At 47.9% G+C, this 22235-nt stretch overlaps 1 protein-coding gene across 2 annotated transcripts in view; it reads left to right on the top strand.

Annotated features, from left to right (window-relative positions):
• Positions 1 to 22235, top strand: part of INPP5B (inositol polyphosphate-5-phosphatase B) — a 46378-nt gene that overhangs the window by 3600 nt on the left and 20543 nt on the right. The window contains exons 6-7 of one of the 2 annotated variants that reach the window (XM_026516621.4): positions 116 to 226; positions 4298 to 4438. In XM_026516621.4, coding sequence (XP_026372406.1) covers positions 116 to 226; positions 4298 to 4438 — 252 coding nt within the window. Of the gene's footprint in view, positions 1 to 115; positions 227 to 4297; positions 4443 to 22235 lie in introns of those variants that run through there. The other variant, XM_044390421.3, reaches the window with a different exon arrangement.

Here is a 22235-nt window from a genome sequence, read left to right as displayed (position 1 = left end):
TTCAGGGCCGTAGGAGCTTTGGGATTTGGGGCTGCTGACTCTCCATTCTGGGGCCACCAGCCGTAGCACTTGGTTCCTGGAGGCCAAGGACTCAGTTCCCACCTCCTCTGTGCAGGCTCAGATGTGACCGTCCAGCTGGACGCAGCAGAACTCAGCCTCGTATTCCAGCTGCCCTTTGGTTCACACACCAGGATGTTCCTCCAAGAAGTTGCCAGGGCCTGTCCAGGTAGGTAAGACCCCAGGCTCTCTGGGGTGGGGTGGGGGCGTTGGCTGGGCACTGACTTACCCACTGCCAGTTGACTTTCCACCCTTTGGCCTCACACCCCACAGTTTCTGTGCCCTCTCAAAGCTGCTGGCATGAGGCCACAGTGCCCTCAGGCTGTGAGCCAACCATGTGTTTGCATTTCTGGTTTCCCATTTCCAGACCTGAGTTTTAGCTCCAGCAGAGCTCCCTTTGTCCTCCTGGTTCTGGGCAGGGCTGCACAGGGTAGGCTGTGATTCTGATGCAGGATCTTTTACAAGTTAGCACGGTCAGCAGCTTCTAGAGGCCCATCTTCCTTCTCTCTGGCAACCACAGCTAGAACCAAGAGAAGTTCGGCACGTGGGCTCTCCTGCCCTTGAACCCTGCTCTCTCCCACTGCAGCTGAGGAAGGAGTCTAGCTTCGGCTTAGCAGTGAGAGGTTAGCAGCTTCTGGGGCAGAATTTGTTTAGATCAGGATTTCAGCCAGGCAGGTAAAGGCGAGTTTGTACAGAACAGAGGGTTAGCCACAGAACATGCAAATCCGAGGTACCAGGTGCTGGGCTTAGGTGTCACCCAACACTATTACGTGTTTCCTTTCCAGCCAACGCCTTGTCTCTGTGGGAATGGGGCGGGGGACACCTCCCTTCCACCGTGGTCTCACCACAGAGACTGAACATGCAGGGGGCTCCAACTTAGCTCACCTGGAATGCCAGGAAGGAGACTGGCTCTGGGCGTAGCCTGGCATAAGTGGGGAAAGGAAGTAGAAACAAGAATACAGAGCCTTGAATGCCTGGTTAAGGGGTTTAAAGTTTGTTCTATGAGCAGGGGGAGATTTGTCTCCAAAGCTTCAACTAATAAGGATAACTCATCTTATGATTATTACTAGTAGGTGCAGGAGGGGTAGTAGAAGTCCAATGCGCTATCCATTGCGCTACAGAGCCTGTAGGAGGGGTAATAGTAAAGAGCAAAGAGCATGGACCTTGAAGCTACACAGCCCCTTGCCTTTGAAACCTACCTTTGCTGATCCCTAGCTGTGTGTGACTTGGGGCAAACCACCTTACCTCTCTGAACCTTGGCTTCTAGACTTGTGTATGTAAAGAATATCTTCCTCATGGAGTTGTGAGAAAGAAATAGCATAACACATATGAGAGCACATAGTAGGAGCTCAGAAACTATTTCTTCCTTCTGTACAAGAGGGTCCATAACTTAGCTAACATTCATTGTTGACACAATGTGTGTTTGACCTCATTCTAGGAACTTTTCACACATTATGTCATTTTCCTTACCGCAGACTTACAAGGTAGGTATTAGCAACATCTCCATTTTGCAGATCAGGAACCTGAGGCTCAGAGAGGGTAGGTGTCTTGCCTAAAGTCACAGCTGGTAAACCATGGAGCCAGGATGAGACAGGATGAGATAGTCTCCTCCAGAGCTTGAGCTCTTATGGGTTTCGTTTGCTTGTTTGTTTTAAAGATGTTATTTATTTATTTGAGAGAGAGACAGCACAAACAGGGGGAGGGAAGCTGAGCATAGGGAAAGGGACAAGGGACAAGCAAACTCCCCGCTGACACAAAGTCCCATGCGGGGCTCGATCCCGCAACCCTGAGATCATGACCTGAGCCCAAGTCAGACGCTTAACCAACTGAGCCACCCAGGCGCCCCGAGCTCTTATGTTTTGATGCAAAATCTTTTACAAGTGCTTCCTAAGCTCATGCCACCCTATCCCATATAAACGGCTCTGTGAAGAAAGACTTCATGGGGGAAGTGATGTGTAAGCTGAGAGCTGAAAGATGAATGAGGTTTTTCCCAGGCAGGCAACAAGGGGGAAGGGCGGTTAGAGGGAAGAACAGGTTGTTGGGTGGGATTGAACGTGGGGTAGGAGGGTATGGAGGGAGCTGAGCCAGGGGAGGCCAGCACAGCAGCCCGGGAAGGGTTTTGAACAACCAACAGGGACCCTGGCCTTTGCCCTACAGCTTGTGGGGAGCTGTAGGAGTTTTAAACAAAGCAATGACAGGTAGGATTTGCCTGTAGGGAAAGTTCCTCTGGCAACTGGTGCTGAGGCGGAGAGCCTAGAGCGGGGAGGTCAGTGGAATTGTATTTCAGGGGTTTAGGTGTAAAAACTTAGGCTTGGAGGGGCTCCTGGGTAGCTCAGTCAGTTGAGCACCTGGCTTTTGGTTTCGGCTCTGGTCATGATCTCAGGGTCGTGGGACTGAGCCCCAGGTCGGACTCCATGCTCAGCGTGGGGTCTGCTTAAGATTCTCTCTCCCTCCACCCCACCCCCACTCAAGTAAATAAATCTAACAAAACAAAACAACAAAAAAAAAACCCTGAGGCTTGGGCTAGGGCCTGGTAATGGGGATGGGGAGGAGAAGGTTCACCAGAGAGCTCAAACTGGAGGAATGAAGGTGCCACGGGGGCAGTGAGTCTGGGCCGTGTTCACAACTTTACCCCCAGTGGTCGGAACAGTGCCTGGCACTTAGTAGATACTTCATGGGTATGTGTTGAATGGAAGAACAGAGCCTGAGGCCGGCTGTGAGTATGGAGAGAGAGTCAAGGCTGACTTCCCTCTTTTAGGTTTAGGTGTGTGTCTATCGGTTGTCTTCCCTGCTCTACCTTCTGGGGCCCCACTTGGGACAACCAGCAGGAACCTGTACTGAATCAAGTTCTTCTCTGAGCAGTCGTCCTGATGTGAACTTCCTCAGGGAGGGGCCCGGGGAAGAGGGGACTCTCACTGCTGAAGGTGCTTGGGTGTCTACCAGCCCAACCCTCGTATTTTACAGATAAAGGGACTGGAGTCCAGGATGAGGCGTGAGGTGAAAGGTGAAAGGAAATAGGTTTTCTCCACCTAGTGCTTGGTGGATAATGTGCAGCACAAAAGGGAGTAGAAGTACCTTGACCAAGAGACCACAGTCAGAGGAAAGAAGTAACCCGAAATGAGCACTTACTACCACGTCCCAGACATTTTTCTAGACATCTAGACAATGCACACCAACCACGTTCTCCTGTTCTGTCTTTTGAGCAATAATAAAGAGTAGATATCCTGTTTTATAGATGAGTAAACTGACATAGAGAAGGTAAGTAATTTACCCAACATCATTCATCAACTGAAGTCGTATGACGAGGTTTGGAACCCCGGATTCTAACTCATGTCCACGGGGTCCAGAGATTTCAGTTCAGATCCCAGCTCCTCCACCTCCTTGTTGTGAAGGTGAACAATATATATTTTATTTCTTTAGGCCTTGGCTTTATCATTTGTACGATGGAGATATGAACCTGCCCTCTCTACTACTCCAAGAGTTTTGTGAGGAACAGATGAGGCCCAGGATGGGTTAACAGTATGTAAATGCTGAAAAGAATTTAAAAGCCGTGTCTGGTGGTGCCACACTGGGGCCTGGAACCCAAATCTCCTCATTTATGATGCCCTTGCAAATCTAATTCAGTTCGGTCGGGTTCATGCAGTTTTACAAGAGCAGGCAAAAGAGCATAGGAGACCAAAAGCGTTTGGGGCTCAGACAGACCTGCGTTTGAGTGAGAGGCAGAACGTTCAAGAATTTCTAGGAGGGAGTGGCAGTCTGGTTAAGGGGGAACCGGAGGACTTGCCTTTGAGAGGACTTGTCTTGAAGGCATATCTCATAGCAAGCACACTGCTTTTACTTAGCGTGTGTGTTTATTTGGAGTAGTTTACAAGTCGCTGACGGAGGTTATGGGCAATTAAAGCACCCAACCCACTCCCTCCTACTGACGGCTATCAGTGACCTTAGACTTTAGGTCTCTGAGCTCAGCTGCCATGGGATAATAGTTCCCTACCTGTGAGGATGAAGGAGTAATACACGTATGAAGCACGGACGTTGGCACATGGTTATCACGGAGGAAGGGCACTTCAGTTTTCACATTTGTTATTGCATTTGAATCTGAAACGCACCGAGTGCGCAGGGAAACACGCTTAGAGACTCTCCCGGGAGGCTGAGCGACTTGCTCACCGGCATACAGTCACGCGGAGGTGGAACCGGCTCTTCAAGCCCATGGCTCAGCATTCCCTCCATGTCCCCGCCACAGGTTTCGACCCTGCGACTCCGGATCCTGAGTTCCTGTGGCTGTCTCGGTACAGGTGCACCGGGCCGGAGCCCGAGCCGCCCACGCCGCTCGGTTGGAACTCGCCTCCAGGCACGGGGCCGCGATGCGCGGGAATTGGCGGAGGCAGGTATCCGTCTCGAAAGGGGTGGTGGTGATTGGAAGACGTGCGGCTACAGGGGCGGGCTCGCTTCCGCTTAGGGGCGGGGCTATGGGGAAGCTCGGCCTTCGATTGGCGGAGGTGACATGCGGGGCGGACCCCTCTGGGGGCGGAGCGGGCGGGGCGGTGCGGTCGGCGTGATGAAGAGCTTGAAGAGGCAGGCAGGGAAATGTCCGCCGCCGCCGGCTCTCGGGACTGCGACTCTGCAGGTCTTTGGCGGGCTGTGGGTAGCTGGGCTGGGGCTCTGGACGGGGGCGCGGTGCCGGGACCGGCCTGCGGGTGGGCACGGTCTGCGGTTTGGGCGGTGGACGCTCGGGGCAAAGACCAAGGTCCTGGCCCTTCGCAGGTGGGGACGCTGGGACTGAAGTTCCATGGGGATGTTATTCTTAAACGGCGTGGTGAGGGCAGGCGGATGGCTCTGTGGTACTCAGAAATCTAGAGGCTGGGGTTGTATTAAAGCTCCGTTCCTGACTCGCTGTGTGACCTGGGGCCAGTCGCTGCCCCTCTCTGAGCCTCAGTTTCTCCATCCTGACCTTCCGTGTTTGGCTTGTGTTGGGGGTGCGCTCGCCATGACGGTGTCTTGCTTTGCGGGACGAAGGGTGTGTGTAGTGGGGCTGCCTGGCTCTCTTGTCGGTCTTCGGCCCGTGTGATAGGTGGGGCTATGCACAGATCTGGAGCGGCCACCCAGGCAATGGAGGCCAGGATGAAGTTACAGGTGAAAGGGACTAGATTTTTTAAACCGAGCCCTTAATGGGGAACGTTGTGCAGCACAAAAGGCCAATTGTTGAGCAGGAGGTTTCGGAAAGCCAGAGGCCCAGGGCTGAAGTTTGCGTCAGTCTGGTGCTTTGGGAGGACCTGCAGACCTGGATTTTCTATCCGGCTCCTGGATTTTCTGCAAGTGCTCTCTGGTATGTTCTTCTCCTGGGTGTGCCCATGCGGCTGCAGTTACGTGTGAGCTTTGGCATGACCACTGGTACCCATTCGTGCCCCTTTTCTCAGCCATTTGTGAAAGATGAAGAGTCTGTCAAGTAGCGGTGTAAGTGTGGGCCAGCACTCCACTTGCTCTTATAAGGCTTGGAAACTCTGAGGGGCTGGGGCAAGGGGGGTGGGGATAGCATGTTGCACAAAGTTTGTAAAATGAGAGGAAATTGGGTGAGCAAAGGACTTCCTCAGTGCTCATGCTTTTCCTTCATTGCAGCTGCCACAGTTGAAGCGCCTGATGGGGCTGATAGTTGGCATCTTTCTTGGGCTTATCTCTTCTCACTTCAAGTACTGATCTTGAGACAGCTGTTGCTTCAGTTCCCGTGACATTCTGGGCTGTGGTGCTGGGACTGGTGAGAGCCTACGGTTGAGAACGGGCCCAGTGGCCCCAGGAAGAGGTGGGCTGTGTTTTCGCAGCCAGCGTGCCAGCGCCAGGTTGCTGGAGTGCTTCGTTCCCTAAGTGGAGCGAGGTCTTCTGGGAGAAATCAGGACAGCTCTGAAGCCAGTTGTCTGCCCCTGGGTAATAAATGCACAGGGATCTCAGAATCTTTTGTTTCTGTTCAAAAAACAAAACCTGGTCACATGCTGGTGAGGAATTATTGTCAAGGTTTTGGTTTTATTTTTGGTTTAAAATGATCTAGCCCCATGACAGCACCTACAGAAAGTGGGGTTATGCTCTTCATTGCTCAGTTGCTCGTGTTAAAATTGGTTAAGAGATGGCACCACGCGGGGCGCCTGGGTGGCACAGCGGTTAAGCGTCTGCCTTCGGCTCAGGGCGTGATCCCGGCGTTAAGGGATCGAGCCCCACATCAGGCTCCTCCGCTATGAGCCTGCTTCTTCCTCTCCCACTCCCCCTGCTTGTGTTCCCTCTCTCGCTGGCTGTCTCTATCTCTGTCGAATAAATAAATAAAAAAAATCTTAAAAAAAAAAAAAAAAGAGATGGCACCACGCCCCCAGTTCTGTCTCTCCTCTCTGTTCCCAGGGTTGCTGTGGCCTCAGAGGAGAGTCACGCTTTAGGCCTCCTCTGGATGTTCTGGACAGTCCAGGCCCCAAGGGAAAGAGGTAGTGGGTTTGGTTCTTCCAATATGCATATGATCAAAATACCCACTTCCTGATAGCCTGAGGAACCAGCTCGAGGCACAAGGCTGCTTTAAAATGCTACTGGTGTTGCACTTCAGGAGAAATGGGGCTCCCTGAAGGAGCTGACAGTCTAACAGAGAGGGGTCTGATAGCCCATACATAGAGGTAAGAGAATAGCCCAGCAGGACGGCGGTCCTTGGAGGGTGAGCCAAGGGTAGGAGCACCTCAGAGGCCTACTAGTTTGGGGGCAAGGTGAATCTGGTCTTCCCTCCTTGCCTTTGTCTTGGTAGAGAAAGGAAAGACCTCACTTTGTTGTTTCTCTCTATGTCCATGCTCTGGTTTGTCTCTGCTGCATTCAGGGGTGTCAGGCCAAGTTTGGTAGGCGTTGTAGATTGCAGTGCGTGCTTTCAGGTTCAGAGTGGTGTCTTTGAGCTGAGTTGTGATGTTGAAATGCGATGCGCTGCTGGTGGAGTGGCAGCCTGTTCATCTGATCCTCTCGGGCTAAGGCATCGATCGCACTGGCCTCAGACGAGCAGCTATCACAGGTGGGGGCTTTTCTGCCTTTTCACTTATTTGCTCTTCTCTATGTAGCTTTTTCTTTCCTTGAAAAGAAGTAAGGACAAATGCCTCCTTATTCCTACCCAGCAAGTGAGGGTGCTCTTACCCAGAAAGCCCCTTGGGGGATCCTGCATAGGCCTCCGTCCTCATCCCTGTGCTTCTGTAAAACGTTCACCTGCATTTCATCCTGGGCACATGCAAAGACCCGGAGCTGTGTTCTGGAAGATTCTGAGGTATGCGCTAGAAAGGAAAAGAACTACTCAGAAGTTGGGGCTCTTCGGGGCTGATTTAACAAAGTGGTGATGACAAACAAATTTAGTCTTTTGAAGTGGTTTTCTTATTTCCATGGTTGATTCAAAGCGCGGCAGCTTTGTAGTAACTCAAATTTCAAATGAGATGTGCTGTGAGTATTTTTTCCCCTGGACCCAGGAAACAAAGCAGTAAAGTCTGTCTGGCCTGAGAAAGGAAATGAATGCTATTTATATCTCAGGGCAGCCTAAAGGGTAACCTAGATCACTAGGGTAGAGAATGTTGGAAAAATAGCCCCTGGGATGGTCAGTCCCCCCCAACCCCCTCTCTTTCAGTAAGTAAAATCTGTGTGACCAACATATCCTTTTAATGTGGAGAAAAGGCATTCTCTTAGATGTTTCTGCAGGTAGGAATACCCCATCCCCTCTCTTTACCTTTGTGGGAAGCTCTGTCGGCTCCTAAGCAAATGAGTTTGAATCACTTTGTTTCTTCAAACAAAAGAGAACTGTGTGCTCCTTTTTCTTCCTCCTTTTGTTGTTCACTTCTCCATTTTCCCTCTTTGTCCCATTTAACCTCATGTTTGTTTCTAGAACAGGAGAACCACCCCCCCCAAGACTTTTCTTTCCCTCAGAAAACATTTGTGTTGGAATTCTACAATGGGAGTCTAGAGCAAGAGAAGTGACCCACAAACATTCATTCAGAAGTAGAGCTCTGCACAGAAAAATCCTCAGGGACGGAAGGTTCAGGAAGAGAGGCATCAATATTTATTAGAGGGAAGACAGTGTTGGAATATAGAAGCTCACTGACTTGAATGTTTTCTTTGCTGCTTAAAATATACTGTAACAAATTTGTAGACTTTACCACTGATGATGCTTAGGCGAGCTGAAACTGGATGAATGATGAGGATTTGAAGAAAGTGTGTGGCTAAGTGGCCTGGAATTTTTCTTCCCTTATTGCACGTTGGTACAATATTAGATGTGTCTCTTGACTTTCCTTTCTTCCATCTATACAAGGAGAGCGAATGTTTGCCTCCTAAAAGGTCACCTCTGAATTATTTATTTCACAGAGAGAGTGCAGGAGCAGGGGGAGCAGCAGGCAGAGGGAGAGGGAGAAGCCGACTCCCCGCTGAGCAGGGATCCTGATGCGGGACTTGATCCCAGCACGCTGAGATCATGACCTGAGCCGAAGGCAGATGCTTAATGACTGAGCCACCCAGGCGCCCTACTTAGTTATTTATTTAAAGATTTTTATTTATTTGTGAGAGAGAGCATGCGACTGCACCTGCACAGACACACACACACACAGACACACACACACACACACACACACACACACACACACACACGAGTTGGGGGAGGGGCTGAGGGAGAGGGACAAGCAGACCCCGCGCTGAGCGCAGAGCTGGATTCCAGGACCCTGAGATCATGACCTGAGCCAAAGTCAGATGCTTAACCGACTGAGACACTCAGGTGCCCCTTTATTTATTTACTTTGAAAAATTTGTTTATTTATTTGAGGAAAGGGGAGAGGGAGAGGGAGGGAGAGAACCTCTGAATGATTTAGAGGTGCTTTCATTTGGGAAACGCATTCAGGAATTGCAAATGCCCACTTCCCAGAGCTGAGAAACTGGCTGCTCTCTTCAAGGCCTGTCCTAGGCTGATTTCTTCCAGGGTAACTACCCATCATCTCCCTTCTGCCCTCCCTTTGGTTTCTTTTCTCTTACTGAAAACCTCAGTCATCCTGGACTCTTCCCTCTCCTCTTCTAATAGCCACATTCTGCCCATTCTTTTTCTGCAATTTTAAAATTTTTGGAAAATTAAAAAAAAAAATATTGAAGTCCCATAGTTGTGGAAGTAGCCTCTTACCTGCACGAACCCAGTGGCTTCCTTACAAGCCTTCCTAACCTTAAGGCTTCTTCTCCCTAGGGCTCTCCTTAGACTCTACCTTTAATCGTACCCTACTATTTTGTCTGTGAACTTAAATGTTGTGCCACTCCCTGGCGTCCACCGAATAAAGGTCAGATTCTTTTGCACAGCAGTTCAAGTCCTGCACAGCCTGGCTTCAGCCCCCTCTTATCTTATCTAGTCTTGTCTGCCCCAGCTCCCCTTCATTTCCTCTTACTTCAAACTCTGACCGCTTGTAATTTTTGGATAAAGCCCTTTGCATTTTCATCTTTGTTGACTGCTCGTTCAGCTACATTTTTACAAGCTTGAACTTGCTGTTCTTAGCATTTTTGCATCCTCTCTCCCCCCTTCCAAATGCCAGTCTGAATGCCTTGCACATAGGTAGGTGCTCAAAAAAGGTCTGTGGCTTTGAGCTGTAGAGAGCCATGCAGTTCAACCCCTAAAGTGCCTAGTCGCGCGAGCAGCTCCTGCCCCCTTCCTCTCTGGGCATGCTCTGAACTCCTCTCCCCTCCCTTCCTGGTTTGCTCTTGCCCGCTTCTCTTTCAGCTTTATCAGCAGACCACAGACAGGTCGCGGAAGGTCCAGCGAAGGGAGAGCCTGGAGGGAAAAAGTCTGTCACCACGACAACCTGTTGCTGTGAAGTGGTTGCCCTGGAGTCTTCCTCCCGGAAAGCTGAACTGGGCATGGTTGGTCCTTGCCAACCTAAGTCACATTTGCACAGGGTACAGATGGGAGTTTGAATCCAGGGCTTATCAGTTTGCAGGACGCAGAATGTTTTTAGAGAAGTCTAAAGAAAGCAAAGAAAAGAAGAGAAAACTAAGAAGCATGGTTATTCAACTTTTAAGAAAGTAACAGAACTGTTTGGGTGGTGGCCAGGCTGAAAGGGGAAAAATTGATTCTTTCCATTGTTTGTAATGCTGGGTGCCCTGTGTTATGGGCTTCTCTCCAGAGTTCCCTGCATTGTGCGCTATTTACTTAGCTCCCCCTGCCTTTTTTTTTTTTTTTTTTTCTAAATAGACTCTACACCCAACATGGGGCTCAAACTCATGACCCCAAGATCAAGAGTTGCCTGCTTTTCCAACTGAGCCAGCCAGGCGCCCCTAGCTCCCCTTTATCATAGAATAAAATCCAAACTCTACGTGGTGTTCAAAGTCTTACACTTTGGCCATTTATTACTAGTATATATGTATTACTAACAAATCCTTTAAAATAAAAATTTGTTTAAAAAATGTATTACTGTGAACTATTATTAGCCGTTACCATTTATTAAGTGCTTACTATGGGTCTGTGGGGCTCACATTGTGGCACAAAAGTTCAGTAAGAGGATGTCCATTTCTCAGATGGAGAGATTGAGGCTCAGAGAGGGTGGGTAACATGACTGTGATCACTCACTGGTCTGAGACAGGGTTGAGAATAGAACTCAAGTTGTCTGTTTGAATCAAATGCTTGAGCCCTAAACCTTTTGTATCCCCTAATGCTTCTCAAACAAAACTTTTCCTTTCTACTTGTTTTTTGTTTTTGTTTTTTAAGATTTTATTTATTTATTTGACAGAGAGAGAGGCAGCAAGAGAGGGAACTTAAGCAAGGGGAGTGGGAGAGGCAGAAGCAGGCTTCCCACTGAGCAGGGAGCCTGATGTGGGACTCGATCCCAGAACTCTGGGATCATGACCTGAGCCGAAGGCAGACGCTTAACGACTGAGCCACCCAGGCGCCCCTCCTTTCTACTTGTTTATACTACTTATTATTCCTTTTTTCTGAGGATACCATAATGCCATGTCTTTGTACTGAAATTGTTTCTTCTGCCAGAAATGCTTTCTGAACTTCACATCTCTCCAATAGTTAATATAGTTTCCTGGTTAAGAGCACAAATTCTGGACCCAGATTCCTTCGGTTTGAATCCTGGCTGTGCCATTTACTATCTGTGTATTCTGGGGCAAGTTACTTAACCTCCTTCTACTTACCTTCTGGGTAAAGTGCAGATAACAAGAGCACTTCCTGCTGAGTAGCTGTGAAGGTTAAATAAATGTAGAGTGTTTAAAACCATGCCTGGCATGTAGTAAGCCTGAAGTATTCACTATTAATGTCATTCACAGTAGTAGTACTGTCACTGTCATTGACACAGCCTGACTTGGATTCTGGGTGGCTGGATCTGGATCTGTGTATCTCCCTGTCAATTGAATGTATCTCTCGCTGGTATGTGCTGCCCTGTCTTAGGCTGCGAGAGCGCATGGCATGGCCCCTCTGTGTGCACAACACCGTGTCACTGGTAAGCATTGACCCACCTCACTTACTGCTGCCAGTTTGAACCGTCAGGTATTTTGCTCACATGGTTTTGCCGGTTCGTCTAGTGTGCTGGAAATGGAATGCAAAGGCCAGTGGCTGAGAAGATAGGAAGAGTCCTCCCAGACCTGTCTAGTAGATGCTCAGCAAGGGTAGGACATGGTCTCCACCCAGCAATGACAGCCACATACCCACACACCCTGTGGACACCACGGTAGTACTTTTGCTTTGTTATCCAAAGAGACTCATAGAGTACTTACCACTGGGCGTTGGTAGTTTCATTGAAGATGTTGTGCTCGTGCCTGCAGAGGGGGAGACTGTGGAGTCAGGCAGATCTGGGTTTTAATGTCACTTGTGCCATTTACTGGCTTGGTTCTGTGTCCTTGGGCACATCTGGTGCTATCTGCTGTGGGCCTCAGTATCCTTATTTGCAAAATGAAGCCAATAATTGGAAATAACAGAGAAAGCACTTAGGAGAATCCCTAGCAATTAGAGGGTATTTGATGAATGACGGTCTTTATCTTCAGAGCAGGGGGGGATTAGGAGTGTTAGAGTTGGGGAAAACAGTGGTAGAGGGAAAAGAGCTAACAGTTCCTGCACGTCTGCTGTGTACCAGGCATTGTGCTAGGCTCTTGACCCACTTAGATTTCATTTGGTTATTCTTTTGGCTTCTCTGTAAGTTCGGTGGTGTTATCCACATTTTACAAATGAGGAAACAAATTAAGTAATTTGCTTAAGGTTTCATATGCGGTAATGGATGGAGCCAATTAAAGAGCCAGGTCTGTTTTATTACAGAGCCAACGTTCCTTTCCCCCAAACACTCTAATTTCTCTTAAAGTGCCACACAAGTTCTGTGGACGAGAGGACCTTCAGAAGTTGGAGAAATGATGACTGAGGACTAGTGTGGCAGTGGGCGTGGAGCTTCGTGGGGGAGGGCATAGGAGTGGAGGCTGGCCTTTGCAGCAGGGGTGGCCGGCACATGGGAGGAGCTTCCCCTGGAGGCGGGAGTGAGGGTACACGTACACGGTGAGCCTGGCCATTTTATCTGTTTTGATCAGGCTGTTTTTAGGTGGTGGATCGGTGAGCTGGGCCAGGAGGGCCAATTTGCAAAGGGCTTCATCTGCCAGTTCGACCAGTTTGTATCTTAACCTGCAGGGAGCAGTGCAACGCTGAAAGCTTTAGAGCAGCGAGACAGGAAATCAGAGTTCAGTCTGGCCACGTCCAGACACAGTGTTGGGTAGGGAGAAGATCCTGTAGCAGGAGAGTCTTGCGGTGACAAGCGAGGAGAGGATGGCCTGGTGGAAGGCAGCCATGGGAACAAAGTCAAAGACATCGGGGGCCCACCGGCTCTGGGGGCCCAGCGAGAGGGGTGAGCGGATGGCAGGATTGCACACTGGGCTGGCAGGGATGGGGCTGGTGCAGGTGACAAAGGGAGAGCTCAGGGAGAGGGCCCGGAAGTGAAACCACAGCTTTACCTGGGACGGATCAACACAGAATGTCTGGCGGAAATGTAGGCAGTAGACAGCGGCAGGACTGCGCTCAGGAAGAACTGACAGCCCGTTTGGAGCGGACTCTGAAGACTGGGGAGTCTTGTAGAAGAGGAGCGTGACCTAGACCAGTACCGCTCACTGTGGCGGCCACATACGGCTATTTACATTTAATTTAGGTAACTAGAATAAAAAGTCCGGTTTCTCGTTCGCTCTAGAAACATTTCAAGTGTTTCAGTGTGGCCAGTGGCTACTCTTCTCAGGCAGTGAAGTTGTAGGACATTTCTGCCATCACAGAAAGTTCTGTTGGATAGCTCTGGTCTAGATCTTGGGGAGTACCTACAGATACCTAGGGAATCTGCAGGGGGAAATGGAGCAAGAGGAGGAGACAGAAGGAACAACTGAATTAAGAAATAGTGTTGCTGGGGAAAAGAAAGAAACAAAGAATTTTGTTGCTTCTCGGATAATTCTCGAAAGAAGTCAGGTACTTGGATTTGGGTTTGAATTTACTTTTTTCCCTTTGTGTGATGCCCTGTTTGAGAAAAAGCCCCAACCCCAAGTCAGTGATAGGCCTGGTTACAAGATATTGACCCACTGGTTTCTCCCCTTCCAGGCTTTCCAATGCGTGTATGTATGTGTCTATAAAATGTATAGGTATATTTATAAACATGTTTTATACGTACACACATACACACTCTAGTCCTTTCTGATGTGCCTAGCTATGTCAGGCCATGCTCTTAACTGCCATCTTCAATCCCTTATCAGCAGTTCTGAAGTCCTAAAAGCTCCAAAGACTGAAAATTTTGTTTTTGCAAGTTTGGCCCAAGCTCAGTTTGGCAGTAAGACTCGCTTGAACTGACATGAGGCTATTTATAGGCTTTATTTATTCCACCACATATTACTACTCCTAAGTTGCACTGCGGAAGTATTAAAGTGATTGATTCCTGGCGTCGCCTCTGACTCTGCCGGGGGTGTTGTATTATAGACAGCGTAGGTAACGTACTAGCTCTCTAAAATCCCTCCAGTTCTGGGGCGCCTGGGTGGCTCAGTAGGTTAAGTGTCTGCTTTCGGCTCAGGTCATGGGGATCAAGTCCCACATCAGGCTCCCTGCTTAGTGGGGAGCCTGCTTCTCCCTCTCCCTCTCCCTCTGCCTCCTGCTCTGCCTACTGCGCTCTCTCTCTCTCATTCTTTGTCAAATACATAAATAAATAATCTTAAAACTAAATAAAATCTCCCACATTCTGAATTCCAACTTACACTTGGCTCCAAGGGTTTCAGATCAGGAATTTGGGGATCTTTTTAGGCTCTGTTGCTGCTTGGGGTAAGGAAGGGGCCTCCAGGGGCAGTGTCATCTATTTAGCTAGACCTGGGAGAGGGGTTTTGGTTCTGTAAGCTGTATGGCGCAATGCGAAGAACTTGCAAGAACAAAAACACTTATGCAGTTTTATACATGCAAACCAAGCTGCTACTATGGTCGACCTACTTCCTCCGTAGGCTCTTACAGGGACATGGTTTCACTTGTAGGCGTGAAAGGTGGTCATCAAGAAAGCACCTAGGGGGCGCCTGGGTGGCTCAGTCAGTTAAGTATCTGCTGCCTTCGGCTCAGGTCATGATCTCCGGGTCATGGGATGGAGCCCTACATCCTGCTCCCTGCTCAGTGGGGAGCCTGCTTCTCCCTCTCTTTCTGCCCCTCCCCCCACTCATGCCCTCTCTCTCACTCTCTCACTCTGCTCGCTCTCTCAAACAAATAAATAAAAATATTTTTTTTTTTAAGATTTTATTTATTTATTTGACAGAGAGAGAGAGGCAGTGAGAGAGGGAACACAAGCATGGGGGAGTGGGAAAGGGAGGAGCAGACTTCCTGCTGAGCAGGGAGCCTGATGCAGGGCTTCATCCGAACGCTGGGATCATGACCTGAGCTGAAGGCAGACGCTTAATGACTGAGCCACCCAGGCGCCCCTAAATAAAAATCTTCAATTAAAAAAAAAAGAACTGAATTTAAATAAATAAATTAAAATTAAAAAAAGCACCCAGAAATGACACTGAAGTTGATCTCTGCCCTGTGGCTGTTTGTTCAGTGTGTGTCTGCTGGCTTCCTGATATGTTCCATAAATTTTGGTAAATCGAGGGCCACAGAGAAATGGATCAACTCCTGCTCCTGAGAAGCTTGTGGTCTAGCTAAAGAAGGAAGAAGGCAAAAAGAGTTAAACACAGTTATGGTTCCATTATGATAAATGCCTTGACAGAGGCAAACCCCATGTGTGTGAAAATACGAGGGCTGAAGAGACCTTTTGAAGGAGGTGAATCTGGAGCTGAGTCTGCAAGGATGACCGAAATTCACCCCCATGAAGGTGGGATTGCGGGATGGTTAGGGTCAGGGGAGGGGGATGTGAGGAGGCAGCATCTAAAGAGAGAAATGGTTTTGCTGTGACTGGATTGGGGGGGGGGTGGCAGGAGATGGGGCTGGAAAGGGAGTCTGGGCTAATTACAAAGGTCCTCGTATGTAATACTCAGGTTTGGGGTTTACTGCACAGGTGATAGACATTGTGGGATTTGAGGCACAGGAAGGACCTGCTCAGATTTGAGTTTTCTTCTAGATGGTGGCAGAATGGACTGGTGGGGGAAGCAGGGAAATCACTGAATGTGCTTTCCAGAAATAGTAAGGGCCTAACCTAACGCATGACCGTAGGCACAGGGAAGACGGTCAGGTATAAAAATATTTAGAGAGGATTTATAGGACTTAGTGGACAAACATGGGAAGAAAGGAAAAACCCAGATGTCAGCTGTTAGATTGGGTGACAAAGGAATGGAGGTCTGAGGTTGGAAAAAGGGCAGAGTGGGAGTAGGGAAGCAGGAGAGGAGGAAGGACAGGAAGCTGTGGTCAAGAAGGAACCATGGGGCTGCCTGATGGTAAATTTGGTAAAAAGCTGCTAACAGCCAGCTTCCGTGCTAGATTCAGGGGAGAAGAGATTCCGAGAAGACTGCTCTGTGGCTGGAAATCCCCCAAATCATGCCTTAAAGTTTCCATGCACAGAGTGAGGAATGAAGATATTCTTGTCCTTGCTGGACTGGGTCCTGCGGCAGACACAGTGATGTAGGTCTGCAGGGCGATTTTCCAGTCCACTCATGGACGGAAGCTGAATCCATAGGGACACACCACTTGTCCCCAGGAGATGTCCTTTCGGTCTGGCTGTTAGTAGGAACTGCCCCCCCCCCCAATAAGATCCTTAGAAAGCACTGATATAGGGACCGAGCTCTTACCTTTAGTCCTTAATTTGCCTTTGCTCATCATAAAGCCCCATGAGATATTTATACTGAAGTCCCTACTTTGTAGATGAAGAAACTGAGGCCCAGGGGCGCCTGGGTGGTGCAGTCGTTAAGCGTCTGCCTTCGGCTCAGGGTGTGATCCCGGCGTTCTGGGATCGAGCCCCACATCAGGCTCCTCCGCTGTGAGCCTACTTCTTCCTCTCCCACTCCCCCTGCTTGTGTTCCCTCTCTCGCTGGCTGTCTCTCTCTGTCAAATAAATAAATAAAATCTTTAAAAAAAAAAAGAAAGAAAGAAAAGAAACTGAGACCCAAAGAGAAGAAGGAACTTGTCACACAGGAAGATAATGGTACAGCTAGGCTTCAGCTACGTTTCCTGATACTTGCTCACATTTAACACATCGAGTACTTAATATAAGCCAGGGGCTGCTCCAGGTCCCCAGGAAAGAGCATGAAGACAAGACCCCTGCCTTCCAGAGCTTACCTTTCAGCGGATATAGCCTCCAATTATCTGAGGAATACTTATGAGATATAATATTAAATGGTATTAGTACTAATAGGAAAGCTGTAACAAGACTGTGGCTCTCCGGCGCTGTGCAGGGAATTCACGGGCACGGTGGGACATTTCAAAGTTCAAAAGGAAGTACAGAGATACTTGTCAGTCTGCTGGAACACCAACTCTCTGGCTCGAGGTAGTTCACAGTTTCAGCATTAGATGGTGCTGCATTCCTTTTGATGACCTAGTATCTTTGCGAAGCTGGGTTTTGGGTGGTTGCTGGGATCAAAAACAAGTACGGGGGTCCCTGGGTGGCTCAGCCGTTAAGCATCTGCCTTTGGCTCAGGTCATGATCCCAGGGTTCGAGCCCTGCATCGGGCTCCCTGCTCGGCGGGAAGCCTGCTTCTCCCTCTCCCACTCCCCTTGCTTGTGTTCCCTCTCTCGCTGTCTCTCTCTGTCAAATAAATAAATAAAATATTAAAAACAACAACAGCAAAAACAAATACCGTGCAAAAGTCAATGTGACACATCGTATGTGGTGTGCCGTCGGATTCCAAGGTTTGCGAGGGTGCGCAGTACCCAACAGACACACACATCTCATTAGCCGGTAATTGTGGTTATATCAAATGAAATAGAAATAGTATTTTTCTTTCTATTTATGGGTATTCATTTTCAAATTGCTACTTAAGTTGTTAGGACTTAAACTTAGTGATTTTATTTTGGCCCTAACTACTCTAACGGCCCTGGTAGGTATTTCTTCTGACCTAGAGGCTCTTTGGAAAAAATCACTGAGACAGGGTGCTGTGAACAGAGGAATTTAGGGAGCCCTGGAGTAAGGGGATAGAGTGACGTGGGGGTGGTGGGGGGCTGTTTAGATAGGGTGGTGAAGCCTCTGACATCTGAGCAGAGGCCTGAACAAAATGGAGTGAGTCATGTGGAGATCTGAAGGAAAAGCATTCCAGGCAGGGGGACCTGCAAGAGTGAAGTTCCTGACTTGGGAACGAGCTTGACACACTCTGGGAACAGCAGAAAAGGAAGGATGGCCAGAACAGACTGAGTGAGTTAGAGCGAGGTGTATGAGGCCAGGTTAGGGAGGGCTTTATCAACTCTCTGAGGGGGCCAAATTTCATGCTGAGGTGTGAGAAGTGCCTTGAAAGTTGTAAGCAGGGAACTTAATTCATGTGGTGTAGGGATACACCTTCTTTTCACTGTAGCTGCTCTCTGGGAAACTGAGGACAGGAGTGTGTAAGCATGGAAGTCAAGAACAGTTAGGAAGCCGCTGTTGTGAGAAATTCCAGGTCTATTTCTGAAGGTAGAACTTGGCTGAATTGCTGATGAATTAGGTGTGGGAGTAAGGGGAAAAAAAGAGGAGTCACAGGTGAGTTGCGGATTTTTCTTCTGCGCAGCTGGTCCAATGATGGTGCTATTTACCGAGTTGAAGAAGCCTAAGCGGGGAAGCCGCATAGAACAACCTGGAGCTCAGGTGAAAGGTTGGAGCCTGGAGATTGGGAGTGGTCAGCATGTGGGCGGTTTTTAAAACTGTGAGACTAAGTGAGATCACCTAGCTGGGAGAGAGTGGAGCTGGAGAAGCAGTCTCGTGCCAGGACTTTGCCTGGACTCATTCCCGGGGGTGGGGGTTGGGGTGCGCGGAGAAAAAAAGGAGCCTTCAGAAACTAGGGGAAGTGTTTACGAGGGGAGAGAGCAGTTTCTATCAAGAGCTGCCGAAGAGCTGCAGTGGACTTAGCCGAAAACTGGGAACTGACCACTGGATTTGGCAACATGAAGGTTATCAGTAACCTTAACACAGCAGTTGCAGAAGAGTAGTGGGGAGTTAGGCTCCACCTCTTTGAAGGCAAGAGTATTCACCTGCATTATTTGGAATTCTTCACAGGAGATTTGTCTTTTTTCCTCCATTTATTCTTTTTTTTTTTTTAAAGATATTTATTTATTTATTTATTTCACAGAGAGAGGGAGAGAGCACAAGCAGGGGGAGAGGAAGAGAGAGAAGCATGCTCCCTGCAGAGCAGGGAGCCCGATGCGGGGCTCAATCCCAAAACCCTGGGATTATGACTTGAGCTGAAGGCAGACGCTTAACCGACTGAGTCATCCAGGCGCCTCAAAGCAAAGTTTATTGAGTGATAGTGAAGTGATAGTACAAAGCTCCCGAATTCGGGTCAGGGGACCCAAGAGGGTTGCCTCCATTTATCTTTTTACTCGATTATTTATAGCAGTATGGATGGTGGATATTTCTTTTATACTTTGAATTATAATCCAGTAGTGCTTTATTCCGTTGCTCAAATTGTTCCAGCTGTGACCATTGGAGCTCTTTCGGTTGGCTCCTGTGTCCGTTTGACATACCCTCATCATTGTGGGTGTTTTTATTTTTGGGCCTTTTTTTGAGTACTTTCTTGTTTTCTGGCACTAGAAAATGCTCCATCTTGTATATTTCCTACCCCAATTCTAAAATCTCAAGGAGCCCTGGTTCCTTTTATTGGAGAATGGTATTGGAAACCAAGATTGGGCATTAAAGAGTGGTCCTTGCTACTGGTGTGTCCTTGCTTCTAGGCCCTCTTAGCTGATGGAGCAAGGAAATGTATGTGTGTGTACTTATTTGTATGTATCTCTATATTTCTGTATGTAACCATATGTATCTATATTAGGTAAACATGAACTCATGCTGACATCGCCATCTCTAACCCATTACCACATGGATCATTCTAGCCTCTTCCCCTTGTTTATCAGGAACCTCCCACTCCAACAATGAGAAACCTGGTTCCCACAATCCACTCTCCATTTTCTCAAGTGTTAAATTCCAGGATCCATGTGTAGTGGCTTCAGAATTGCTAACCCATATCCCTGTGGGAAACGTTACCAGCTAGAGTATAGTGTTTGCCAGCAGTTCATTTTGCCTTTAGTCTTACAGATTCCGCTCATTTCCCAAACTATTTAGGTCAGCAGTTTTTTCTTCTATCCCCCCTCAGTGAGGCTGTTTTCATACATTTGTAATATAGTTAGATTCTTTTGTCATTTTCTGCATTTCATTCCAGGATCCCTTGATCTCCAAAATGATTTTTTTAAAAATTTGCATACAGTACTCTGTTCCAAAAAGTTCTGTGGGTTTTGAAGCCTATGGATAGTGTCACGTATCCACCATTACAGCTTCTTTTTTTTTTTTTTTTAAAGATTTTATTTATTTATTTGACAGAGAGAGACAGCCAGCCAGAGAGGGAACACAAGCAGGGGGAGTGGGAGAGAAGAAGCAGGCTCATAGCAGAGGAGCCTGATGTGGGGCTCGATCCCACAACGCCGGGATCACGCCCTGAGCCGAAGGCAGACGCTTAACCGCTGTGCCACCCAGGCGCCCCTACCATTACAGCTTCTCACAGAATGGTTTCACTGCCCTAAAAAGTCCCCCGTGCTTCACTTACTAAATCCTTACCCACCCACTGAACACCTGGCAACCGCTGATCTTCTTACCGTCTTTTTACCATCTTTAACCATAATGTTATATAATTGGAATCCCACAGCATGGAGCCTTTTCGCGATGACTTCTTTCACTTAGCAATATGTATTTAAGATTCATTCATGTCTTTTTGTGACTTGGTGACTCATTCTTTTTTATTGCTGAATAATATTTCATTATACAGATATACCATGGTTTGTTTATCCAGTCATCTATTGAAGGACATCTTGGTTGCTTTCAGTTTTTGATGAGTATGAATAAAGGTGCTGTAGGGGCCTGTGGGTGGCTCAGTCAGTTAAGCATCTGACTTCAGCTCGGGTCATAATCTCAGGATCCTGGGATCAAGCCCCGCATCAGGCTCTGCGCTTAGCGGGGAGTCTGTTTGTCCCTGTCCCTCTTTCTCTGCCCTTCTCCCCCCTCATGCTCTCTCTCTCTCTCCCTCTCTCTCTATCAAATAAATAAATAAAGTCTTTTCTTAAAAACAAGTGCAGGTTTTTATAGGGACATAAACGTTCAGATAGATAAATATCTAGGAGTGTGATTATTGGATCATATGGTAAGGCTACGTTTAGCTTTCAAGAAACTACCAAACTGCTTGCAAAGTGGCTGTCCCATTTTCCATTCTTACAATCAGTAAATGGGAGTCGCTGTTGTTCCACATCCTTGCCAGCAATTGGTGTTGTCAGCTTTTTGGATTTTAGCCCTTCTTAAGTGTTTCCTAGTATGCCATTCACTAACACAAGTACCTTGGTTCTCTAAGCTTTAGAGTTCAGTGAGAGTAAAGCAAGAGAGGTAGAATACAGTTGGGGATTTGGTTCTCAGAAATAATTCGGTTAACCATGGAGCCGTAGAATTCTAGAAGCAAGTTCTGCCTTTCTTATTTCTGTTGGATGCTGAAGACAATGGGAGGATGGCCTGAAACATTCCAAAAGAAGGCTACAGACTTGAGCTTCGATGTTACGTATTTATATAAGACACATAAGGAATCCATGTTCATCCAGTATTTTCTATTGAATTGTTGAGTGATTGAACTGCTTATTATGTGCTGGGTGGCGTGCTGGATGATGGGGATGCAATGATGAACAAATCAGACATACTCTTGTCCTCAATAAGCTTATAGTCTAACTGGGGGACAAACATTATAATACACAGCAGGTGAGGCTATAATGAGATGTACAGGGAGCTGGGGGAACACCAGTGGCAGGGCATCTGATCTGATCTAGGGGGAGTTAGAGAAGGCACCTTGGAAGAAGTGACCTCTGAGATGCGGTCTACAGCAGGGCTTGGCTAAGTACAGTCCATGGGCCAAATCCAGCTCACTGCCTGCTTTTTTACAGCCTGCAAGCTAAAAATAGTTTTTATAGTTTTAAATGTTTGAAAAGAATTAAAAGAGATTCATGTTTTGTGACATTTAAAAATTATGTAATCTTCAGATTTCAATGTCCATAGATAAAGTTTTACTGGAACACAGTCACGCTCTTGGCTCCTTTACGCTATGACAGCAGGGTCAGATCGTTGTGATAGAGACAGTACGGCCTGCAGAGCCTCGGACATTTACGCTCTGGCTCTTTGCAGAAAAGTTTGCTGACCCCTGGCCCTGAGATGGATGGGAGTTAGCCGTGTAGAGCAAAATGAAAAAGAAGCAAGTGGGTTTCTGATGGGATTGCGGTATAACTGCAGTAACTTTAATATACAGACTGTGGCATTCAAGGGGCTGGGGAGCCAGAGGACTATGGTGAGAGATGCAGGTGGGCAGGTGGGCTGGATCTAGACTGGAGGGAGACTTGGCTGCTATACTGGGAGGTTTGAGTTTATTCAATGGGAAGCTTTTAAAGGTTTTAAGTGATGTGATTAGCCTGCCTTTTTCAAAAGAATCCTCTGGCCACAGTGTAGAAATTGAGTCAGAGATGGTGGGCCAGGAGATCAGTTTGAAGTCATTCCAGGGAGACATTGGTAACGTGGACTAATAGGGTCACATTGGAATATATTGATTTGAGAGGCA

This window comes from Ursus arctos, unplaced genomic scaffold (assembly GCF_023065955.2).
Source record: "Ursus arctos isolate Adak ecotype North America unplaced genomic scaffold, UrsArc2.0 scaffold_32, whole genome shotgun sequence".
In the NCBI taxonomy this organism is placed as follows: Eukaryota; Metazoa; Chordata; class Mammalia; order Carnivora; family Ursidae; genus Ursus; species Ursus arctos.
This window is presented reverse-complemented; position numbering and strand designations above follow the sequence as displayed.